At 37.9% G+C, this 21,692-nt stretch overlaps 1 protein-coding gene across 5 annotated transcripts in view; it reads right to left on the minus strand.

The window, feature by feature from the left end:
* Positions 1-21,692, minus strand: part of ctnna2 (catenin (cadherin-associated protein), alpha 2) — a 133,015-nt gene that overhangs the window by 28,820 nt on the left and 82,503 nt on the right. For all 5 annotated transcript variants that reach the window (XM_077605054.1, XM_077605052.1, XM_077605051.1 and 2 more), the window contains 2 exons: positions 19,666-19,818; positions 240-332 (listed from right to left, as the gene is read on the minus strand). In XM_077605054.1, the coding sequence (XP_077461180.1) occupies positions 240-332; positions 19,666-19,818 (246 nt within the window). The remainder of the gene's footprint in view (positions 1-239; positions 333-19,665; positions 19,819-21,692) is intronic.

Below are 21,692 nucleotides of genomic sequence, written 5' to 3' on the forward strand. Positions count from 1 at the left end.
AACCCTGGAAACAATGTATTGATTTTAACTTCCACTGCTGCTTACATCCCTAGAAACAGCACTATAAAATCCTCCTCCGCATTATTGATGAATGGCTCTTCCATTCTGCCAACGTGGATTCTTTAAGTCTCAGCTCCATTTTATTTGAGAAAAAAAGGGTATCCTTTAAAATGCCTTTTAGACATAAGCACTCAACACAGGGCTTTGCAAATGCTTTACAACACGTTAAAGGAACTTACCTGTGGACAAAGGCTGTCAATTTGGGTTGCAGCCATTCGAACCAGCTTGACACCCTCTTCATTATTAGAGATGGAGCAAGCCAAATTGGCCACCTGGATGATAAAAGACAATAAACAAAGACATGTCAGTGATATGTCATCTATCAGTGTTGAGCTGAGCTATAGCCAGTGGCCGGGCACACTCTAAACTCATTGTCAGTAAACTGCATGGCATACATTGGAAAGTGACACAATCACAGCGACACCCAATGACATTTCAGCAGTGGTGTGCCGTCAGGGCCTTCAAGGCCTTCTCTGTTGGCCTAAGAAATATCTGAATCACAGACTGATGTTAATTATATTTTGTCCATGAATACTTATTAAATAATTCCAAATTGTCTGTTAGCTTCCTTTCATTGATTTCCCCCCCTGGTTGCACTGCTTCCTGATGTGTGTTTTCATATTGAAGCAATTAACCAATTACATTTCAGCCGTTATTTGTTGCCAGGGTCAGAAATCTGCCTCAAGGCCTTCACAATCAGTTCTGCAAGCTCTGCTGCATTAAACAAGCGCCGAGAAGACTGTTGCTTTAACCAATCAGAATTCGATTTGGTGACACCAAGGCCTTCTCGCAGGCGTAGGGATACATCATTGCCTTCTCCCAGGCGTAGGGATACGTCATCGCTTTCACCAACTATGATTGGCTAGTGATAGAGTGGACGAGCCAGAGCTACCAAACTGTTTCCGGAGCGAGCTGCACAAGCAAATATATTGTTGTGTTGATTTAATAGCGGTTTTGTCAACCTGCAATGGCTGAAGGAGAAGAAATTGATTTGTTTGCAGATTTACTGTCAAAGCCATTTTCAAGACGGACTTTTCAAGAAAAAAAAGCTGGACATCATTAAGAAAGGTCGGACAACTCCAAAACAAGCAAGCATGTCACGAAAATTTTCAGCACTAAATCGAATAAAAACGTATGCCAGAAATAAAACAGGACAGGCTGAAGGCGTCACTAGGAAACTCACAGACCGCCACTGCATTTCAGTTATCAATTCAGCTACCATTCATGGTTTTGTTAAATGAGAGAAAGCTTTGCAAGGAGAAAACTCAAACACCCGAAGGAAAAAACTTGAACTCAACATGTGAAAGCTGTGCTGCGATTCGAATAAAGAACCTCCTTGACAGTGATGGAAATTTGCGGCACCCACTACCACACTGCTACCTAATGATGTTTTTAGATGGTAAAATGATTTTTGTCTGTTGTTTTTTACCAGGGTAACATTTTTTTTCTGTTTTGTGCAAGAAAAAAAACAAGTTCAAAATCTTGAATAATAATCTTTGACATCTCTTGCATATTATGAGAAGGTGAAGTAGATATATCACTATGTTCATTTTCATAATTTCACACTGTATAAAGCATTAAACACCTGTGCTGTTGCAAATATTGCGAGCGTTTGAAAAGGAGCCAACACAGGGCTGTTAGCAGCAAAAGTGCCAGTCCACATTAGCACTGCTAGTGCTCACATGTCGCCGTTTGAGGCAAATTGAACTAAATCAAATTTGTGTTAGACGACTCTGGCTTAGAGTTCTGTCTCTTTCCTCATGACAGCAATGAGTGCATTGATGGATTGCCGTCCTTTAGTGTGAAAGTGTGTGCCTGTGCAGATGTGTTTAAAGTGTCAGTGCCTGAGTGTGCGTGAGAGCAGAAAGAAAGGGAAAGCTGTACTTTCGTAGGAATTTAAGCAGTCAAATGAACAAGAAATATTTGGAAAACTTAATTCATTAGGTTGTTTTTGATTTGGTCATGCATTTTTCTTTGAAATCAAAACACATATCTATACATGAAAACAAGCGTCAAAACTATTCTCAGCGCTTCAGTTTGTGGTCTCAGAAAATATGAAAGGTGGATTATATTTCATCCATTTGTTCTATTTTCAGTTCCATGGCAAAAATACCCCAAACAGTGCTTATTCTTGCACACGCTTACGACTATCTGAGAGGTAACAAGCTTTGTGGGGGCTAGAAAGAAGCCAAATAGACTGAATCCCACTGCAATTCCACAAAAACACGGTGCTGGAACAGGTCCGATGCTGCAACGTCAGCCAAACGCCTAATTGTAATTATCCTAGGAAGTGCTTCTCCTTTGTTTCTATTCCTTTTTTCTGTGATTGAAGCTCAAACTGAGAGAAATCACGAGGGGGATGGAGAAGAAGCAGTCAAAGGAGTGATGCCCTCCAATTGCCCATTATTCATCTCAGCGTTGAACTATTGATTTTGTCATTACATTCAGCCCTGAATAATCTCTTCAATTCTAATTTGATGATGGCATCCACTGCATTTGAAAGGGTGGACATTATTTTGTCATGCAACTTAAATCACCCAAATGGAGGAGAGTAACTGGAAATTGATCGAAATGGTTGCGTCAAAGAACACAGAAGGTGCCTAATAAATCAAACAATGTCCGAGCTGTCTGTCTTTATTGCTTTTCTACTGTTTGCACCAAGTCACTTGACGTGGATGAAGCCTCAGTGGATGGAACCTTGATATTTTTCAACATTAAATGTAGGAAATAGTAGAGCCTAACATACACAAACTGAACAAGGCTGGTTAATTTAGACACATTTTCCCATATCGTATGAAGGAATACAGATTTGATAGTTTTCACAATGAAAAAACTACAGCCCATGTTCTACTGGTGTTTAAAACTAATGAAAAGATGCAATCTTTTTTTTTTCTTGGCAAAAGAAAATTAATTATTTTGTTTAGGGTTATGTGCGAATTTAGTATTTGTATTTCTGTAATGCTGGTGCAAAAAAAAATATGAAGGAAAAGAAGAAGAAGAAAGAGATGCACTCTTGAGGCTTCGAGCACCTGGCCTTTCTCTCCCGGCTTTCTAAAACTCACCATTTTCAGGCTCAACAACACGAAGGAACGGGGTGATATCCTCGTTCTCGGGCAAGAAAGTGATTCCCAGTGTGAGTGAAAAGAAGAAGCGGGCTCCGTTATCAATAGAAATAACAGAGGAGATGATAAATTATATGAAAAAAAGCATGCAGTTGTGTATTATCGCAAAAAAATGTGGCTGGTATTATTTTAATGGTTTAGTAAATAATTTCATTTTAATTTGAAAACATTTCATACAAAATTGGTATACTTTTGTCATTTTTAAAGGGTTAGAGGGTAATATTGGGGGAACAGATTAAAGCAATTACAATTATGAAACCTCTTCTGGAACAAATTATAAGTAAATTTTAAGTAGAGGTACCATATTTCTATAAATACATATTTATGTATATATATGTATATACACAGAGCAAGGAGAGAAACATGGTCAGCTACCTTTGGCTCAGGCTCAATCAATTTATGCTGTTTTCACCATGTTGGAGAGCATGATAACCTGGTTTTATTTTCACTGCATATTTAATGAATTAAATACCTTTAGTGATCCCTTGATGCAGCCATGAAGCATAGCAGTGTAACGCCTTTGATTATTCATATCTCCTGACACATGAACATGATCAGTCAGAATCTAATCATGTTTTTCACACCCAAAAGGTTTAAAAATTTGCTTTCACAAATTGCAAAATTTCACAGCATGTACTAGCAGTACTCGTTGTTTTTCCTGGGGGAGATTTTCTATGCAAAATGAAAACCTGTGTCTATTAATGAAAATGGGCAGAAATTCATTTTCAAGGACAATACAATTAAATATTTTGACTATGTACTATTGTTTCACACTGACAATCACTCAAAGAATATTTTCTAGTTTTTCCAATATTACATAGCAAAGCTTTGTGTTAAAACTATTGATGTTTGCTTTTTATAGGAACTGGATATAAAATTACAATTGATTAAAACATGTAAAACATGCACTTGCCTGACAAATCAATACAATACTTACAAAACATTTCTATTAGGTTGACTTTCCTCCATGTTATTTTTTCATGAATATTCATTCATCCAGACACAACTCACCTTGATCAGAGAACTCTGAAGTGGCATTCTAAACAGGTAGCCACCATGTTACCTCTACTTCAAATATCAGTTTATGCCAAAAATCAACTAGGATAGCTTACAAACCGGCCATGATGGGTATAAACTGTTGAAAGAGGAAAGATGGATGTTGGTGCAGGTGAGTTTTACATTTAAAAAAAAAGATGCGACCTTCTCATACAGCCTTTGAGGCGAAAATGAATAAGAACATGTTCAATATCATGCATCTTTGGGCACACACACTGAGTACGCACGGACACTATGGCCTAATCACGCTCGCTGTAGCAGTGCCCAGCTTGTAGTACGGAAAGCCGTTCATTGTGTATGGTCGAGGAGGCATTCCCGGCGGCAGTCAGCGTTTGTGGCCATTTCGGATGGAGCAGCGAAGCTAAGCGAATTTACCATGGTGAGGCGGGCCTTGCAATAAAAGAAACGTTCTATTTCTGAGTGGCAACTCTGAACGTGTGGCTCTCATACGACTCCGTGCCTATCTAAAGATATTGCGACATGTTTGTGTGAAACTGTAGTTCAAGAACAGCACAAAAAATATATATATATATATATATATAAACAAACTATTCACCTTTTAGCAGTAAAGCTCTTTATTATACCTCGTCTTACTCTATCAAATAATTCTAGTCATTATTTGCTTGAGCAACAATGAAAAATAAATGCAGTCATGCTTGGCACTACAGTAAATAGGCTTGCCAGAGTCCTTGCTCTTCAAGTTCTGGCCATGTCTACTTCAGCCACAAATGTCCTTCCTTTTGCCGACTGTTTGCACTTTGCCTTTAGACCTTTTCACACTGGGCTGCTGCTAATGTGAAAAGGCTTTAAATGGAAATAAATCAGTCAATGTTTCAAGAGGACTAGCAGGTGTCCAGGGAATACAATATGCAGACTGGGAAACAAGCACAGTACTACCCACAGGGGTAGCTTCTACTTGCCTTGACAGAAGTTGACAGCTCCCAGCAGTCTCCCAAATGTCTGCACATACATTGCATGACCCAGAGGGGACAAAGGTAATGCGTGAGACACTTGGCAATGCCACATGTCGAGGTAGTTGAGTCCACAGGGGAAATGAAACAGTAAGGGTTTATAACCCACTGTTATTTACTATGAACAAAGCTTCGGAAAATCAATGCCGTTTAAGAGCATACGTACATTGCCACAAGAATAATGGCCACCAGTTCGCACTACATCAAAAGGCATCTATAAGGTACATTAAAAAAAGAATAATGTGAAAAACATCTTAAAGCTTTTTTTGTGATTGCGGATGTCAGGTGCATGACTAAAGACTGATCTGTGTTTGGTTTCATTCTAGTTAGTGTGAAGTAGGTTTACACAGAATTTTACAAACACATTAACACCTGCCTGATGGGATTAGTGTTTTTCTTAATGTAATTTCACAGCAATTTTTTCATCGTTAAAGTTTTGTGCAAGCAAAACTGCCAGGAATGCAATGGTGTCTGAAAAGCACGAAATTATTTGCTAATAAAATATAAAATTGATTAATTGCAAAGGCTGATATTCCTTGTACACTCATGCACCCCCCTCCAAAAAACCTGATCCTAAATGGCTAAATACCATCTACTATTGCCACAACAAATTAACAAAGTTTTGTTTTAACTATTTTAAGGTAAGAAACAGTCTTCTTCACAATATTGGACCAAGGCTACTGTAATAGGAAATATTATTTCCAGCCTAAAATGAAACACTGACATATGCAGTAGTGTACAAATTGGAATACATCTTAAACTAAGATGAAGAAATCCTGGCAAATATCGCTTAAGATAACAAGTCAGTATTAAAAAGAAAAATACAGTATGCAACCTGATTTTGTGATGCTCTCAGTCTACATGATTTAGCCTGAAGAGCTGGTTGGAAGTTGTTGAAATGCGATCCCCTTCACCATCGCTGTGATCTCCTTGACAACCATGGTTCAGTTTGCATGGGAGCCTGACAGAGTGATTTGTACTGCTACAGTTCTTGGCTGAGGATTGAATATAACAGCTAAAAAAATGCAGCTGCTTCACTGATAAATGAAATAATTTTTCTGCAGGCTATTGTAGGGGTGAAACTGCACAGCTAGTGGGAAGACATTTGAACTGTGCGAGTTAACAAGTGGTAGCGAATGACGACACAGTTCAGATGAGTACAATAACGTGTGCACGTGTCACTGCAATGGACTCAAGAGGGGAGGAACCTGATGTAACACAAATGATGATGCTGGCAATCAAATTGCAATATTCCGTGCTTTGGTTGTTGACCTCTATGTTACACTACATAAATGTCAGTGAGCCATGACGACTCTTCAAGTGACCTTCTCAACAGACTTAAAATTCTGGATATTTAATGAAGAAGGCCATCAGGGGAGAGGGTGGGCTTCTCACGAAAAAATGCACCAGTGGCATGCCGTGAGGCTTTCAGAGCCTTCTGTGCTGATTTAAACATTGTAATTACCTGTCTTTCAAACAAACATGAAATTAAATACATTTATCTTCACCATTATTTTGTCTTGTGTTACACCTTTTTTCATGAACAGTATGACTAGCGCAAACTAAGCACATCTTTGGGAACTTAAGACCTGGAGGAGTTTTCGCATGGACGCCTTTAGGTGTGTGAGACCACTGACCTAGAAGAGGGGGGTGATGCAAGTTGCTCGCATTCGTGACAAATGGTAAATACAAGTGAGATGAAAATCCTCCTGCCTCAATACGGTCTCCTGTTCTAGAAGACTTGATTTCAATGGGAGTGGCATGTAAATAATGACAAAGTTTTGTGTTGTCCATTGGCTTATATATTTTTTGTTTTGTAAAATAAAAATATCAATGTATAGGCCACAAAAAAATCAATGTTAATTTAGAGTATAATATAACCAAATCATAAAAGTAGCTGTTCATAATGAAATGTGTCCGAGTGTGTGTGTGAATAGCCAACAGAGGGACATCTTTGGTACCCCTTACAAAACAAAGGGAACACAGTGTCTCTTAGGTAGCACACACACATGTTTTAAACTCATTCAACATATTTTCTTTTGTTGTGAAGTTGTAATGCTACCACGGGAGTTAGACTGTCTTTTCAGACTTGTCTCTCCCTCCTCGAAGAAGCTATTGATTTCCCTTTGCTTCCTCTCTTCCTGTCCTGCCCTCTATATGAGTGCAAGCCAAGCAGGCAGGCTTGGCACAAGAACATAATTATGAAAATGGACCTCTAGGTTGTTTCATTTAATCTATCCTTACATTCCCCTAGTCCATCTGCACCATGGGCCATTCGAATGGGTTGCAAAAAGGTGGAATTGGAGCTGCTCAACGTCCTTCATTGTAAATAACACTCACAATTCAGTTCAACTGTCTAACTGCCCTGATTTGTTTCAACATCAAAGTTGATGGCTTTTGTCTAAAGAGATCCACCATCAATTTACTCTCTAGGGCATTCATAGCAAACAGCATCTATTCATACATCACTTCACCCCTCCTTCACTTGTACTTCAATGAGCCCATTGTACATCTGTATTTCCGTGATATAGCTACAGTCAACATATTTTTTAGTCCTAGTAATTCATCAGACATTATTTTAGATATTATATGTATACTCAATTTTTCTTAATTTTTTGCATGAGAACACATACTTTTGTTTGTTCGGGAAGCCTTATAGTTTGTTTATTGTAAAAAAAAATACTCAATAAAGTTTGGGAATCATAGCAGGACCCTACATTGGCTTTTTGCCGATATGCAGATTACAATTTTTCTATCTTCGTATGTATTGGAAATTGTTGCTCTACATCCAGTAATTACAGGAAGAGCCATCTTCACATGACATAGTTCATATATCTTAAGGCTTAATCAATTTCAAAGAGGCCACAATTTTAGTTGATCCAAAGAATCTGGGAACATGCTAAATCCCTTGCAGAATGTGAAAACAGCAAGACCTTGACATTTCTCCTCGTCACATCCTTCTGCCTTCTCACATCAATCTGATGCAGAAGAAAAGCATGATTAGTCCTGCCGCATAATAGATGCATGCGGTGAGAAAGGTCACCAGTTGTCAGACCGTAATGCTTAACCTTTAAGGTGGGGGATGGGAGAGAGGATGAAATCAAATCAAACAAACGATGGAATAACTTTTTTGGGACATGTTTTTCCAAAGTCAATTTCACACGTTAAAAAGTGCAGAGATAACAAAACTAGACCTATATTTTTTTTTAAACAGGAAGGAGTGTCAACACAATGTTGGTCTCAACAAACTATACACTAGGAATGGGCAGGCTTGTCACCAGACATTAGTCTTAAGTGAAGCATCCAAAATTCATGGGGAGGAGACAATAATAAACCCAGGACTGGCCACACACACTTTTTGACCTCCAACATCAAAAGGTTAGCAAGTTAGCCCAGTGACATAATTTACTACATACAATGAGGGGAATAAGTTCTGAACTTGTCAACTCTTTTCTCATTTGTTATTTTCAAAGATGCATTAAAATGAAATTTCTTGTAGACAGTGGTATTAACGCGCATAATCTATATAAGATAATCACAACATTTAACTCCATAACTAATTATAATTGTTTACTGCAAAAACACATGGACAGACCATGGTCAGGCTGTGTACTTTGGGAAGGAAATGCGCCATAAAAACGTGAAATATGTTAGTAATTCTTCCTTGTGCATCCATCCAACCACGCAAATCAACACCAGCTGGGCTAAAGCAAAATGGTGATCCTATAAACATTTGTTTTTATCACCAAGGGATCAAACAAGACATGTCATGATGGGTAAAGGCAAATAGAACTTTGAAGACATTTGCAACCTAATTATTGCTCAGCATCAGAAGGGAGCTAGTTACTGAAATACAAGTTTGACTAACGGCCTGTGTGTTAAATAGCACTAAGTGGTTGGGAGTTATTTTGCTTCCCCAAAAAATGATTTGGTTTCACAGCCCCGTGCTTTAAATGGAGGAGCAAACAAGCCTTTTGCAGGGTGCCAACCAATGATGGCAGTTCTACGCCTTGGGGGAAAAACTGACAAAAATACATTAAAAAAGAAAAATACTCTCCTCTTTCAGGTCAGTCAGGAAACAGGAAAAACAAAATTATCATAATTCATTCATTTTCCAAACTGCTTAGTCTAACAAAGGCCGTGGGGGGTGCTGGAGCCTATCCCAGCTATCTATGGGTTCCAGGCGGGGGACACCCTGTATTGGTGGCCAGCACTAGTTGTGTTAACTGTGTTGATGCTTTGCTTTGCCTTTTCTTGATTTTAATTTTAGTGTTTGGTGCCAATTTTGGGAGGCTAGGGGTGTGCTTGAGCATGTGCTTCTGAAATGTGTGTACACATGATGCCCCACCAAATATTTAAAGTGATTAGTTAGTGTGGCCCCCAGTGTAACCTCCAGAAACTTGCTTTTGATATAAGGACATAAAGACTCCACCTGGTATTTGTTTCTGGTGTCTTAATATTTGAGGATGATGCTTCACAAAATATGAATACTAAATTTAAAACATATACACAGATACTGTACCATAAAACAGTAGGAGTTGGAAGACAGTAACGACCATTGCCCCTGAGGGAGTGATGCTTGAACATTCACACTGTAAATAACACTTTCAATCTTCCCCTTTCCTTCTTGCAAAGGCTGTTTTGTATGAACGGACTCATTAAAACACGATTCCTTCATTGGAAACAGTGGCCTTAATGATTCTGCCTTATGACCATCCGGGACCCAGCCTGCAGCATTTAAGGCGATTTCCATAACACATATAAAACAGAAGGCAGGCTGTAGGAGTCCCGATCAGGGCAGTTTCACAGCTGCCATCCCAGGAGTGTTGTTACTGCACTGGGTAATTGGATATTCATAACCAGGCCTTCTGTTGAACCTATACTGACACCAAGCTGGGTTTATAATCATGATGCTGATCATATTTTTCATATTCATATTCATACGCATCTGAGGCCTGATAGAAAAGTGTCAGACAGCTACTATTTATGGTTTCCATTTTGAACAGACCAAGTAATGTGTGCTGAGCACCTAACTGATTGGCAGTACGGATAATTTGCATTTATACTCCCACTTATCAGAACAATAACTCGTCTTGACATGGGTCAATTTATTCAAACACAAGATGATGGTTTGATATAAGATTGTTCAATAAATGGACATCTAAAATGAAAGTGACTGCACCAGTGAATTGTAGATGATAATACATTGGTTATCAGACATATAGACCACATCTTTTTGCTCCATTTATCAAGTGGAAAAATGTCTGTTGGAGCAGAAGACATATGACAAAAATCATTACAAGCCCAAGACAACAACTATTCATGCTCAGTCATACATAGAATTTGGAGTGTTCAATCAGCCTACTACACATTTTTGAGGAGGTAGGATATTAGGAAAAACCCACATAGGCACGTGAAGAACATGCTAACTCCACAGATGAACGATACAGCCCAGAACTGAACCCTTGATCTCCTGAACTGTGAAGTGTCGTGCTAACTATGAGAGGGTAGAACATGTATATGCATATGATTTCTGGCTTATTTATTTAAGATGGCATTATTAAAGGAGCTATAATAATACTTATACTCAAATTCCCAATTACAGCACATTATCCATGGGATAACTATTTCTTCTTGAGGGCTCAGACGATTTAAACCAAGGGTACTGAAACTTTCTTTGCTCCATATCTACTTTTCAAGGAGCCACCCTCCCATTGTCTACCTTTTTTCAGGGGCCACCGACAATGCTCAGTAGTCATTCATTCATTCATCTTCCATTCCACCCATCCTCGAAAGGGTTGCGGGAGTTGCTGGAGCCCAACTCAGGTGTCTCCAGGGGAAAGGCAGACTACGCCCTAAAGTGGTCGCCAGTCAGTTGTAGGGCATACAGAGACAAACGACTATCCAAACTCCCAATAATACTTTCCAACAGCGGGAATCGAGCCTGCACAAGCCCACACCGAAGTCAGGCGAGTGAACCGCTACACCACGAGGCGGCTTTGCTCAGTAGTCATGCATGTTAATATACTTATCACTGCAAAGCATCCATGACCGACCAATATCTACACTCTTTCACTCAAATCAATTTGTTTTTACAATATTCTTAAAACATCAGTTAATTTTGGTAGAAGATTATGATTTATGCCCCTGCAACCAATTCAAAGAAAGCCAAGACCAAGTAGATTGGGGAAGAGAAAAATAGATGTACTGGACTTGACACACTACTTGCAATAAATGCTTCATGACAGCAGAAAGAAAACCTTCAGGAACCTTTTCCACCTCCCCAAAATATAAAGAGAATAGTACATTTTGACTTTTGTCTTCTCAAATTTACATGTAAGATATTCCACTCAGAACTAATAAACCCATTTTAATCCAAGTTCATTTTAAGATTTTTGTCATGTTTTCACAACAACAGCATAAAATGGGAAAACTCCTTCATATATCAAGAAGGAAAAGAATTAGAGGCTGTGCTCAAATTAGGACAGTCGGTTAAAATGGGTTAAATGGAGCATGAACTTACTCCCACAAATAATGTGGTGATTTGCCAAGGACTAAACCCTACAGAACATCTGTGAAGCACCTCGCATTTACAATATAATAACAAATCCAAAATTTATAGCATAAAAAAGACTTAAAGGCCATGGAAAAGTTAATGCCATTTAGTTTATAGGCCATAAAATGTAATTACAAATAAAATTAATGTTTCAGATTACATCCATCAACTTATTGTAAAGATTTCATTTATAAACAAGTACAAATGTGATGTTTACAACACATTCCATCAGTTACATCCTGCTGGAACATGCTCAAGCAGCATCAGTGAGATACACAGATAATACTCCTTTTCAAATAATTGAGTGGAGGGCTTCTTTTGTCCCATTAATCAAATGACAATGCACTGTGACCAAGACTCCAAAGGAGCAACTTGGCGAGCTTCACTAATCTCAATTGACTCCCCTTTCACTTAGCATGCCATCTATGCATTCACGACACACCACCAATGACAGCAATTGATGTAGTAGAAAACATTTAAGAGATACTGACTACAACAATTGCACGGCGTTCCATAATTAAGGAAGCATGTTACCATGTCCAAGTAACAAAGTTCAGAGAAAAAAATATATTAAGTTCTCCATCTTAGGCTAAAAAACAATCATAGTTGGCATGAGTCGTAACTGTAAAGCGGTACTAACGATCAGCTTGATTGATTAGTAATCAACAAAATAAATGAACCAACAATTTAGGAAATTATTTAATCCATATCAAGAGTGGGAAATTGTCTCTATACTTTCTAGCTCAATCATAATTAGATTTGGCATGAGTTGGAACCGTAAAGTTGTATTAGTGAGACCCTAATTAATTTATCGACAAAACAAGTCAACTTATTTTGAAAAAAAAAATGATTAAGAGATGGTCTAGGACAGAACATTTTTTACAATTAACTAAAACATTGTTCAAATATTTGTCTTTGTTGATATTTTATCGGCATTGCAAAAAAAATACATTGGAAAAAAAAAACAGTGTCCTCCTTTAAACTATTCTCTTGAAGTTTCCCACCTGGCAGGTGACATAGAATGATTTCATATTCATATGCGGCATGTAAAAAAGGTTTGCTCTGATTGAGTGACTCAATTCATATGCAGCCACGCTTACATTGGCGTTGACATTTTTAGAAGTACAAGTTCCCATTTCAGTGCTGAAGTTTTACCATCTAGATCTGCCATACACTTTAGCGTCAATGGACTCAAACTTTATTAGTTTATCCATGGTAATGTTCCACAAACTAAATCTATTTAAACTTTGTTGTGAAACACAACACACTGATTCACACTGTGTGCACATTTGGTGGTAGCAAAGCTCCCAGTTGGATTGGAAACACAGAATACATTTACAGCAGAATATGGCAGCTTGGTTTTGAATTCACCTTCTAGAAAATATGTCCAAAGGCAACTCCTTTATTCTTCTCTGCATGTACTAAGCACAAAGTGGACAGGTAGTTCAATAATAAGTGCATGATCCTAATTTACATTGTTTCCAACTTCAAATTTTCAGATACATTTTACTTTCGTAGGCAACAGAAATCCACCAATGAATTAAATGTCAAAATGTTATGAAAACAAATCAGTTTAGAGTAACAGCCCAGAGGATTAGGGTTACTATTACAGAATAAAAGTCAAACTGTTTACATGAGTGGTGTCAAATATATTCCATAGAGGGCCAAGTAAGTGCATGTTTTCCTTTTAACCAATGCATAGATGAAACCTTTTCATCAATCCGATTGCCCTTGCTTCATACTATACCCTCTCATGTAAAATTAGACTAGCGATACATATAATGTTTCCTCTGCCCATCTGTCCAGGGTAGGCAACACAAGCATGTCCCTCTTTGTGACACCACAGGGAATGTAGCAGCTCTGTGGTGTACATGTCACATGTGGCACATGACCAAAGATTTTGTGTTTGTTAGCCCGTCTCACTGGATATGTCCACTTGAGTCTAATCTCGGGGGAAATGGCCACAAGAAGTTGGCTGTCAGATAGGAGAGTTGCTGGCACCAAACAGGAGTGGAAACATTCCACGCAACAAGCACTGACTCAGCATGTTGTATGAATTAATCACTTTCATAATATTGCACAACCTACGGTCAACTAATATGAATGATAAAAAAAACAAATAGAAAAAATGTTTAGTTAATAATCTGAAAATATCCTCACTTCTTTATTATCATTGTCCTTTTTTCCTCATACTTTGAATATGAGTTGCAAAGGGATTCCCTAAATTCCCACAATTCTGACATTTCTCTGTAGGAAAAGAAAAACAGATATATTCTATTATTCTGAGAGATTTTTATTTATTTTTTATGTTACATAAAAATAACAATTCTCCGTCAACTGATTAGACACCAGTTCATTAAGTGTTGCCTCAACATTAGCAATCATCAAATGAAGGCCTCCTTTTAAAATACACACCTCATTGTTGTGTGGTTGATTTGATCCTGAATGTGCAAATTAATTTATGCAAATATAGTAAGTAATAGCAGACTGAGGAAAGACATACTACAATCAAATGTCGATCTCTCAAACACACATGCATGCTCATTTAAGTATATACACAAAAGTACCTCATCACTTCCTGATGAATTATCTTTCAATTTATTATGAAATGTGAAGCCCTCGGTAAAGGCAATTTCAGATGAAGCCTTACAAATAAATCTGCTTCCAATGTTCTGACATTTAATGAGGGTGATTGATGAATTTCAATGCTAGTTTATTTGAGCATGTGATCCATTAGTGAGACAAGTGCTATAAATAGCAACGGTCGTGCGGAATGTTTGCATATCTGTGTTTGTGTAATTGAGTGAGATAAATCTGAAACTAAATACATCCATTTGCACGTGTGATAAATACAGCCAGGAGCATGTGCAACATTTAATACAGCTTTACACATTGCAGAGTTCTATGCATTTGGCCCTAGTTCTGTTCCTATTGCAGGCTGGTTTGGGTATTTTCATCAATCCCATGAAAGATATCCTTGTGATATTTACTTTATCAGATTTGCTCCAAAAAGGCCTTCTTTTCATTCATTTTTAATAAGAGTCATAATATTAACTGAATCAAAGTCTGAACCTTATATCAGCTTGGAGGATATGTGGTAAAGAAACTGCATGAAGGGGTAGGTTTTTTTCCTTTTTTATATTATTAGCTTATTCAATAAGGTATGGACGACACAAAAAATAATACTTTGCCAAGAAGGAGCAAAAGCCTGTGGAGTTTGCAGAACCATTATGGTTCATGAAATTATGCCAGATACAAAAACTCATAAAAAAGAGAAAAAGATGATTTCAATTAAATTGTATTTATATGTATAGCACCAAATTAAAAAGGAAGTTTTCTCAAGGTACTTAACACATGAAACAGATCTATGACCACACTTCTGACTTGTTAAGCGAACCTCAACTCAAGCCCATCTAGCAAGATAATGGCAGAAATTGGCAATTGAGGCATAGAGCGGGAAAGAAAAGTGCAGAATCACGACTCGACATGGGACTGCCCAAGCGGTAGGATTGGAAAGTAGAAGAAAAAAAAGACAAACAGAAACGGGAAATGCAAGAAAAGGGAAGATGCCCTTCAAGACTAAATGACTAAAAATTTGCTAACTGATGGACAAAAGATATATTGTAAATCTGAAACAAACAAACAAAAATCTTTTGTATAGGGGTTAGTTCTCTTTGACTTTTATTACGATCACTATGGAATGATTTCCTAAGAAGTCTTCATACATTTCTGTCAGAAAGAAAAACTGATAGATTCTATTATTCTGTTTGATATGCATTCATTTTCCGATCCGCTTATGTTGCATAATTCACAAAGGGGTTTTAGATGAAAATAACTAGACGCCCATTTGATTACTTAAATCTACACCATTTCTTCTGTACCAGCATGTGCTGTCTTTGTATCACTCTTCTCAACTGAAGCTCCTGTTCCCTCTTATACATGTCTAATGTAGAGACGCTTCAGCAGCAGTACATGGACAAAGGACTAAATTAAGCACTGTGGGATTAATGAGCCTAATTTAGAGAAGATTTTAATTTATTGATGACAACCCACTTCACCTCAAAAACCTTTTGATTACCAGATTTAAGCCTTAGCGGGAAGGTTTCACTGCATACGGCTTTTTTACTGCTCACAGAAGACTGTCCTTATTTACTTGCCTACTCACATGAAGAATATGGGGAAAAATACAACCGTTACAAAAATGGTAGCCAGTCGGAGGGCACGAGGAAACGGACAATCATTCTTGTGACACTCATACCTAGGGGCAATTTAGCGTGTTTAGTTCAACCAACTTACCCTGCGTGTTTTTGGAATGTGGGAGGAAACTCGAGTTCTCAAAGAAAACCCACCCAAGCTCGGGGAGAACATGCAAACTCCACACAGGAGGATTGACCTGGTATCAAAACCAAGACCCCAGAACTCTGAGGCTGACGCACTAACCACTCAGATACCTAGGCCTTCAACATGTTATATGCCTAAATTAGAGAACATGTAAAACAGTAAGACTTATTTTATGATTTAGACAATTTATATTATTGATAGACTTAAACTCTCATATCACATATTTTTCTTTCCCAATAATATCGTACTTGTCATTGTGACCATTAGGGCATTTTATTATAGTGTTTGTTCAAATAACAATCAAAGTTAATGACTAATTATAATGTGTTTATTTATATAGACCTATACAAATCTTATAAAGAATCATCATGACATGTGCCTAAATTAGGGAACTTGTACAAACAGTAAGTTTTCTCTATAATCTTGTCACTTCCCATGGGTGTCAGATCATCTTCAGCTTTGAATACAAAGGCATCAGCACTATGTGGCTTTGCAAGCTAGTGTTGATGTTGTGTAAACACTGCTACCACTGTTTGCAACTGATTTAGCACATCTTAATATTACATGAGATGCTGGGGCTTGATGATGTAAGTAAACACTCAAACCGGGGCTTTTCTCTTCAGGGAAGAGGAATATGGGCTGTGGAGCAGACCCTTGGGGATGTATTTCACTTCTGTGTTAGCAATCCAAATTGTAATGATTAGGACAGCAATGTCATTGTTTTTGTTGTTGTTACATAAAATAAGCAAAGTGTTATAACTGGAATTGCACTATAACTTTTTGTGCATCCCTTTTGTAGAGCATATTGTAAAGATTTTACTATAAACTGCTTTTGTGTCATTTCAGGGATGAAAGTGAATTGACCCTCAAAGGTTTGGTCTGATGTGTCTCACTAACAATACAACCAATCATTGTGTTCTGTGACGATAATGGGTCGAGGAATTGGATTTTGGAATACAATCTATACGAACACATACTTAGTGAGAGAATATGTTCTATTTGCTCCTCCCACTTACATTATTAGAGAAAGTAGAGATGTACTAACATAAAGAATATAAATGTCAGCTTGAGGATAAAAGATTGTTTGATTGCATCTCGGAGCACAGATGTTATTCTTCAGAAACCAAATGACCAAACACCCCGGAGGTATAAGCACTGATTCAGAGATATTACAAAGACACCAGGAGGGAAATCTACTGAGGATGTGAGCATTTGCAATCAGGATAAAAGTCTGAATTGATCTATTTTGTCAGTACACAATCTATGTTTGTTGTTTCTGCGCTACATTTCTAATGGCCTTTAAATCAATATAATTTTTTCATTATTATTTATTGACATAACAAAAAGTTGACAAAAGGTCACAGTGGAATATTCAGTTTTAGTTTCTATTTCCACAGATTGGTGGTCAGACACTTCATTCGATTAAGCCTCCTTTAGAAGGTCATACAAGGTATTATTAGCTACTGCATTGAATGACTATTTCCTTTGTCATACCCCGACCAAGTCAGAGCTCAATACGGTGCTCAAAGACACTGCAGTAGGCTGCTTTACTATCGTATGGTAATTATATTTCTCAGTGTATGTTAAGTAGTATGTACTATCGAGTAATTATGAAAATGCGGGAAGTTGATCTACAATGTTTCAACCTTATGCCCAATACCTCAATGCAAGTTCCTTGTCCACCTGTTAGTCCCCAGCCAGTGCTTAGTAGTTGTTTGTGTGTTGGAGTATTTTTGCCTATTTCTTCTCGTTTTTTCCCCCAACACATTAAGGCACCAAAAAAGAAAACTGGAGGCTTCTACCGATGCTGGTTCAGCCAAACGAAAAAGCAATTATCACGGAAACAAAGCTTAACCTCATAAAAGAAGGATCAGAGAAAGGAGAGGTATTGATGAACATCGGTAGGGATATGCTGTGTTCAGACCAATGGTTAGCAGTCACACTATTATTCTCCCTATGCCCATTCCCAAAATCAGTCTCGAGTTTAAACAGACCTTATGTCATCAAATTCATGTCCACATGCACCCTCAGCAACAACTCTCCCAGAATTTTCAGTAGTAATGGTAAGTTCAGCATGTTATGTAGTGTCTACAAGGACAATACCAACTTAGTATTTACAGTTTTTAGAGGTTTATTTACAAACAAAAGCAAAGATAGCCGATACGTCAGCATCTAATATGGAGTCGGAGCAGAGTGCCTCTCACCTCCCCAAAATACACATTTCAAATATGCTGTTGCAGAGGCAATGTCTCTTAAGTTTAGAAAAGACAGGAGTATCTGATATCAAGTCATTTGCATTTTAAAAAAGAAGAAAAAGACAGCTTTCTTAGCTGTAAGATTTGAATAATTAAATAAATCAGTATAGATCTCATCTGCCCTGGTGTCCTTATCTGAGCAAAGGTCTAAGGTTTGGTGTGAAAAGTATACATTAAAGACTGCATCAGTCCACTATCTTAACTCATCAGCAAACAGCCAGGGTGGACCAAAAGGTCACACACATCACTCTCACCTCAAGTCAAAGGAAGTAGTAATGTCATCTGAAGTAACAGTAGTTTAAGAAAAAAGGTCTCTGAATGGGCTATGAGAACAAAAGGGAACTCATTTTCAAGAGGAAAAGAATTTATCACAGGGTACTTATGTTAAGCCTATTGAACACCCTTTGAGGACCTTCCTGTAGAATGAGAATTGCAACAAGAGTGCCATGTGAAAATCTGGCCTATATTCCCATTGGAGGATGTAAATATATAAAACAGACAAACATCAGTATTTTGTGGGCATTATGCTGAAATAGTTATATTTAGTTATATTAGAGTGTGGGCTTTGAGAGGAAGCAGACCTAGAAAAATTATAAAATCTACAGTCGTCACATAAGAGCCCAGTGGTCATATTATATCCACAAAGATCCAAGGGTTTCCAAACACATTAAGCCAAATTCTGCACGGCAATGTCAGAAAAATTGGTTAATCTCCTTTCATTTTAGTGTGTTCCCTTGGCAAAATGATTGCCACATTATTGAGAACAAATGCGTGTAGCCATTCCGACCTCTCAAATCCAATAGGCACATGCTACAAAGTCACCATCATGATGCCATTAACAAATGACAAATGGCTAAAGAAGCTTAAACAAGAGTCATTTTTGTATTAAAACAGAATCTAAATTTAACTACTTAGCATGTGCTTCCCACCACGACTATACCATTAAATTACACATTCCCTTCCTAGTATAAAGAATGAACTCTGTATAAGCTTGTATTTACACACAGTGCCACAGTGGCAGCAGTAAGCATCACATAATACATGTCAGGATGTCTAGTTTGCGTCATTAAATTCATTTCACTTCTTTTTCAACAAGTCTGGTTTGAATTGAGTGGTTAGCCAGTTTTGTCAGTCAAAATTTAATTGCATCCCACATGCCCTGACCTGCTTGATTCTACATTTGCACATTCTTTATCTCCTAGTGAATTATAATGTGTGAGTGTGTGCATGTGTGCATGTGTCCGTGTGCGTGCGTGAAGGGTTCGGAGAGAGAAATGTATGTACATGTATAATTTATGACTGACCTCCACAAGCTTGTTGGCATGTTCACGGAACACCTGGGCATACTCCTTGACCTCCTTCTCATTTCCACTCTTGGCCGCTTCAATGAGCACCAACAGAGGGACATTGGTCTCCAGAAATGAGTCTGAGATGTGGTCCATCACTGCCTTTCTTAGCTGAAATACAATAAAGAAGAGTGGGATGAGAGCAGGTCAAGCAGGTCACAATACTAATTTATTAACTTTATCCTAGAATGTCTACGGCAAAAGAGGGGAAAAAAGAGCATGAGAGGCAGATGGAGAGAGAGCAAGAGTTGGAATGACTAAGAGTGGAAAAGTGAAAAGTAACTCTTATTTGGATGGAGTGCAGATTGCTTACAAGGCATAATTTTTCCCATAAGGCCTTTTTTACGAGGGAAAGATTCTGTGACTTTTATCTTTGTTTATGGAAACAGTTTGTAGCCAAGTGGCAAGGGACTGGTTGTTTTATGAAAATAAATGGACCTGTGTGGTACTCGCTGGGATGTCTGATGGGCTGCTGGCTTGAACAGTCCAGAATGTATGACAGGTAGGTGCTTTATCTTATAGACAGATGGGGTTAGGTACATAAGACCCCTACTAAAGCACACGGGGTAGGAAGAGGAAGTATTTTCCTCACACATTGAGGGCACAGCCAGTAGGTGGAAAGTGACAATTTTTTGCCTTTTTGGGGGAACATATTAAATAAATAATTGATAATCTTTTAGAAGAAAATTTGCACAACACGTCATAAACAATATGGTAACACATCAAATGGATAAATTAAATGGGTACAGTAACGAACAGCCCAATTAAAAACAAACAAACAAAAACAAGACTTGCATTACACCATTAAATTTTTGAAAATTATTTTGCTCGACAGAGGTGGAAAAAACAAATTTAAAGATTTATACTATAAGTTTTAGTCTAGAGGACACGTCAGTGCTACTGAAGCCGTAAACCACACGAAGCCAACGTAATGTACTATCGAAGCACCACTTTATCAAGAACAGTACAATCCTCGGTCAGTGATTTAAAGAGCCGCAATGCCAGGTACAGAACAACATAGTTTATATTCTTTGGCTCATTGGTATGGTGAATGTTGCATACGTTTTACTGCACCAGTGCGGTTGTGCATCATTGCTATCCAGTCATCTGGCAGTACAAATGCGGAATGTGAGCAGATATAAATCTCACATTACTGTACCACATCTACACCATGTTTGTAGAAGGCAAAGATGTGGCATTATTATTCTGGGATTCTTGGCGGAAAATACACACAACGTAAGGTTTTTTTTGCCGTTATTAGCTTGTCAATGCTATAACTATTAATAAAGGTTCTTGAGGCATTTGTACAGGAACAATGATTGTTTTAATCAATTGTATTCAAATTCCTAATCGTAATTAAACGTAGATGGCACTATCGTTATGAGCACATAAAGCAATAAACATTTTAACACACAATACCTTGGTAAAGGTAACATTTAACAAACTGTCTTGGATTAGGTGATTCTCTCATTCATTTCATTTTAAAGAGCTATTGAACCACAAATGCTGGTAAGGCTTTGTAAGGGATCAACGATATAGGATGTCTGAGTGTTTACAGGTCCATTCTTGGTTTGTCTGCTGTTCTTATGATTCAGAACACATCATGTCAGATACCTTGGGGTCAGTACAGGAGCAGTTCTTATTAAAATGTCAAAAGCAATCACAGCATGAATGGCTGGAGTCACAGTTGAGAGGAAACAGCCTGAGCAAATCAAAAATCGAGTAATAACTCTCATATCTATCAGCAAGTACAGCTTGGAAGGGCAGAAGAGAGAAAAGGGCTGATTAATTGATCATCTACGCTCTGAAGGAAAACAGGCTGTGTTACCTTGGTGTTTTGTGTCGGATCATCTTATTCAACAATTGAAGGTGTATAGAAATGAGGTGAAGAACAGACTGCAGCAATGTAAAAGCTGAATATCCATAAAGGATACATTACAAAATAATCATCAATTAACACAGGCACAAGAGTACAAATTCCCTAG

The sequence above is a fragment of the Stigmatopora argus genome, chromosome 7 (genome assembly GCF_051989625.1).
Source record: "Stigmatopora argus isolate UIUO_Sarg chromosome 7, RoL_Sarg_1.0, whole genome shotgun sequence".
In the NCBI taxonomy this organism is placed as follows: domain Eukaryota; kingdom Metazoa; phylum Chordata; class Actinopteri; order Syngnathiformes; family Syngnathidae; genus Stigmatopora; species Stigmatopora argus.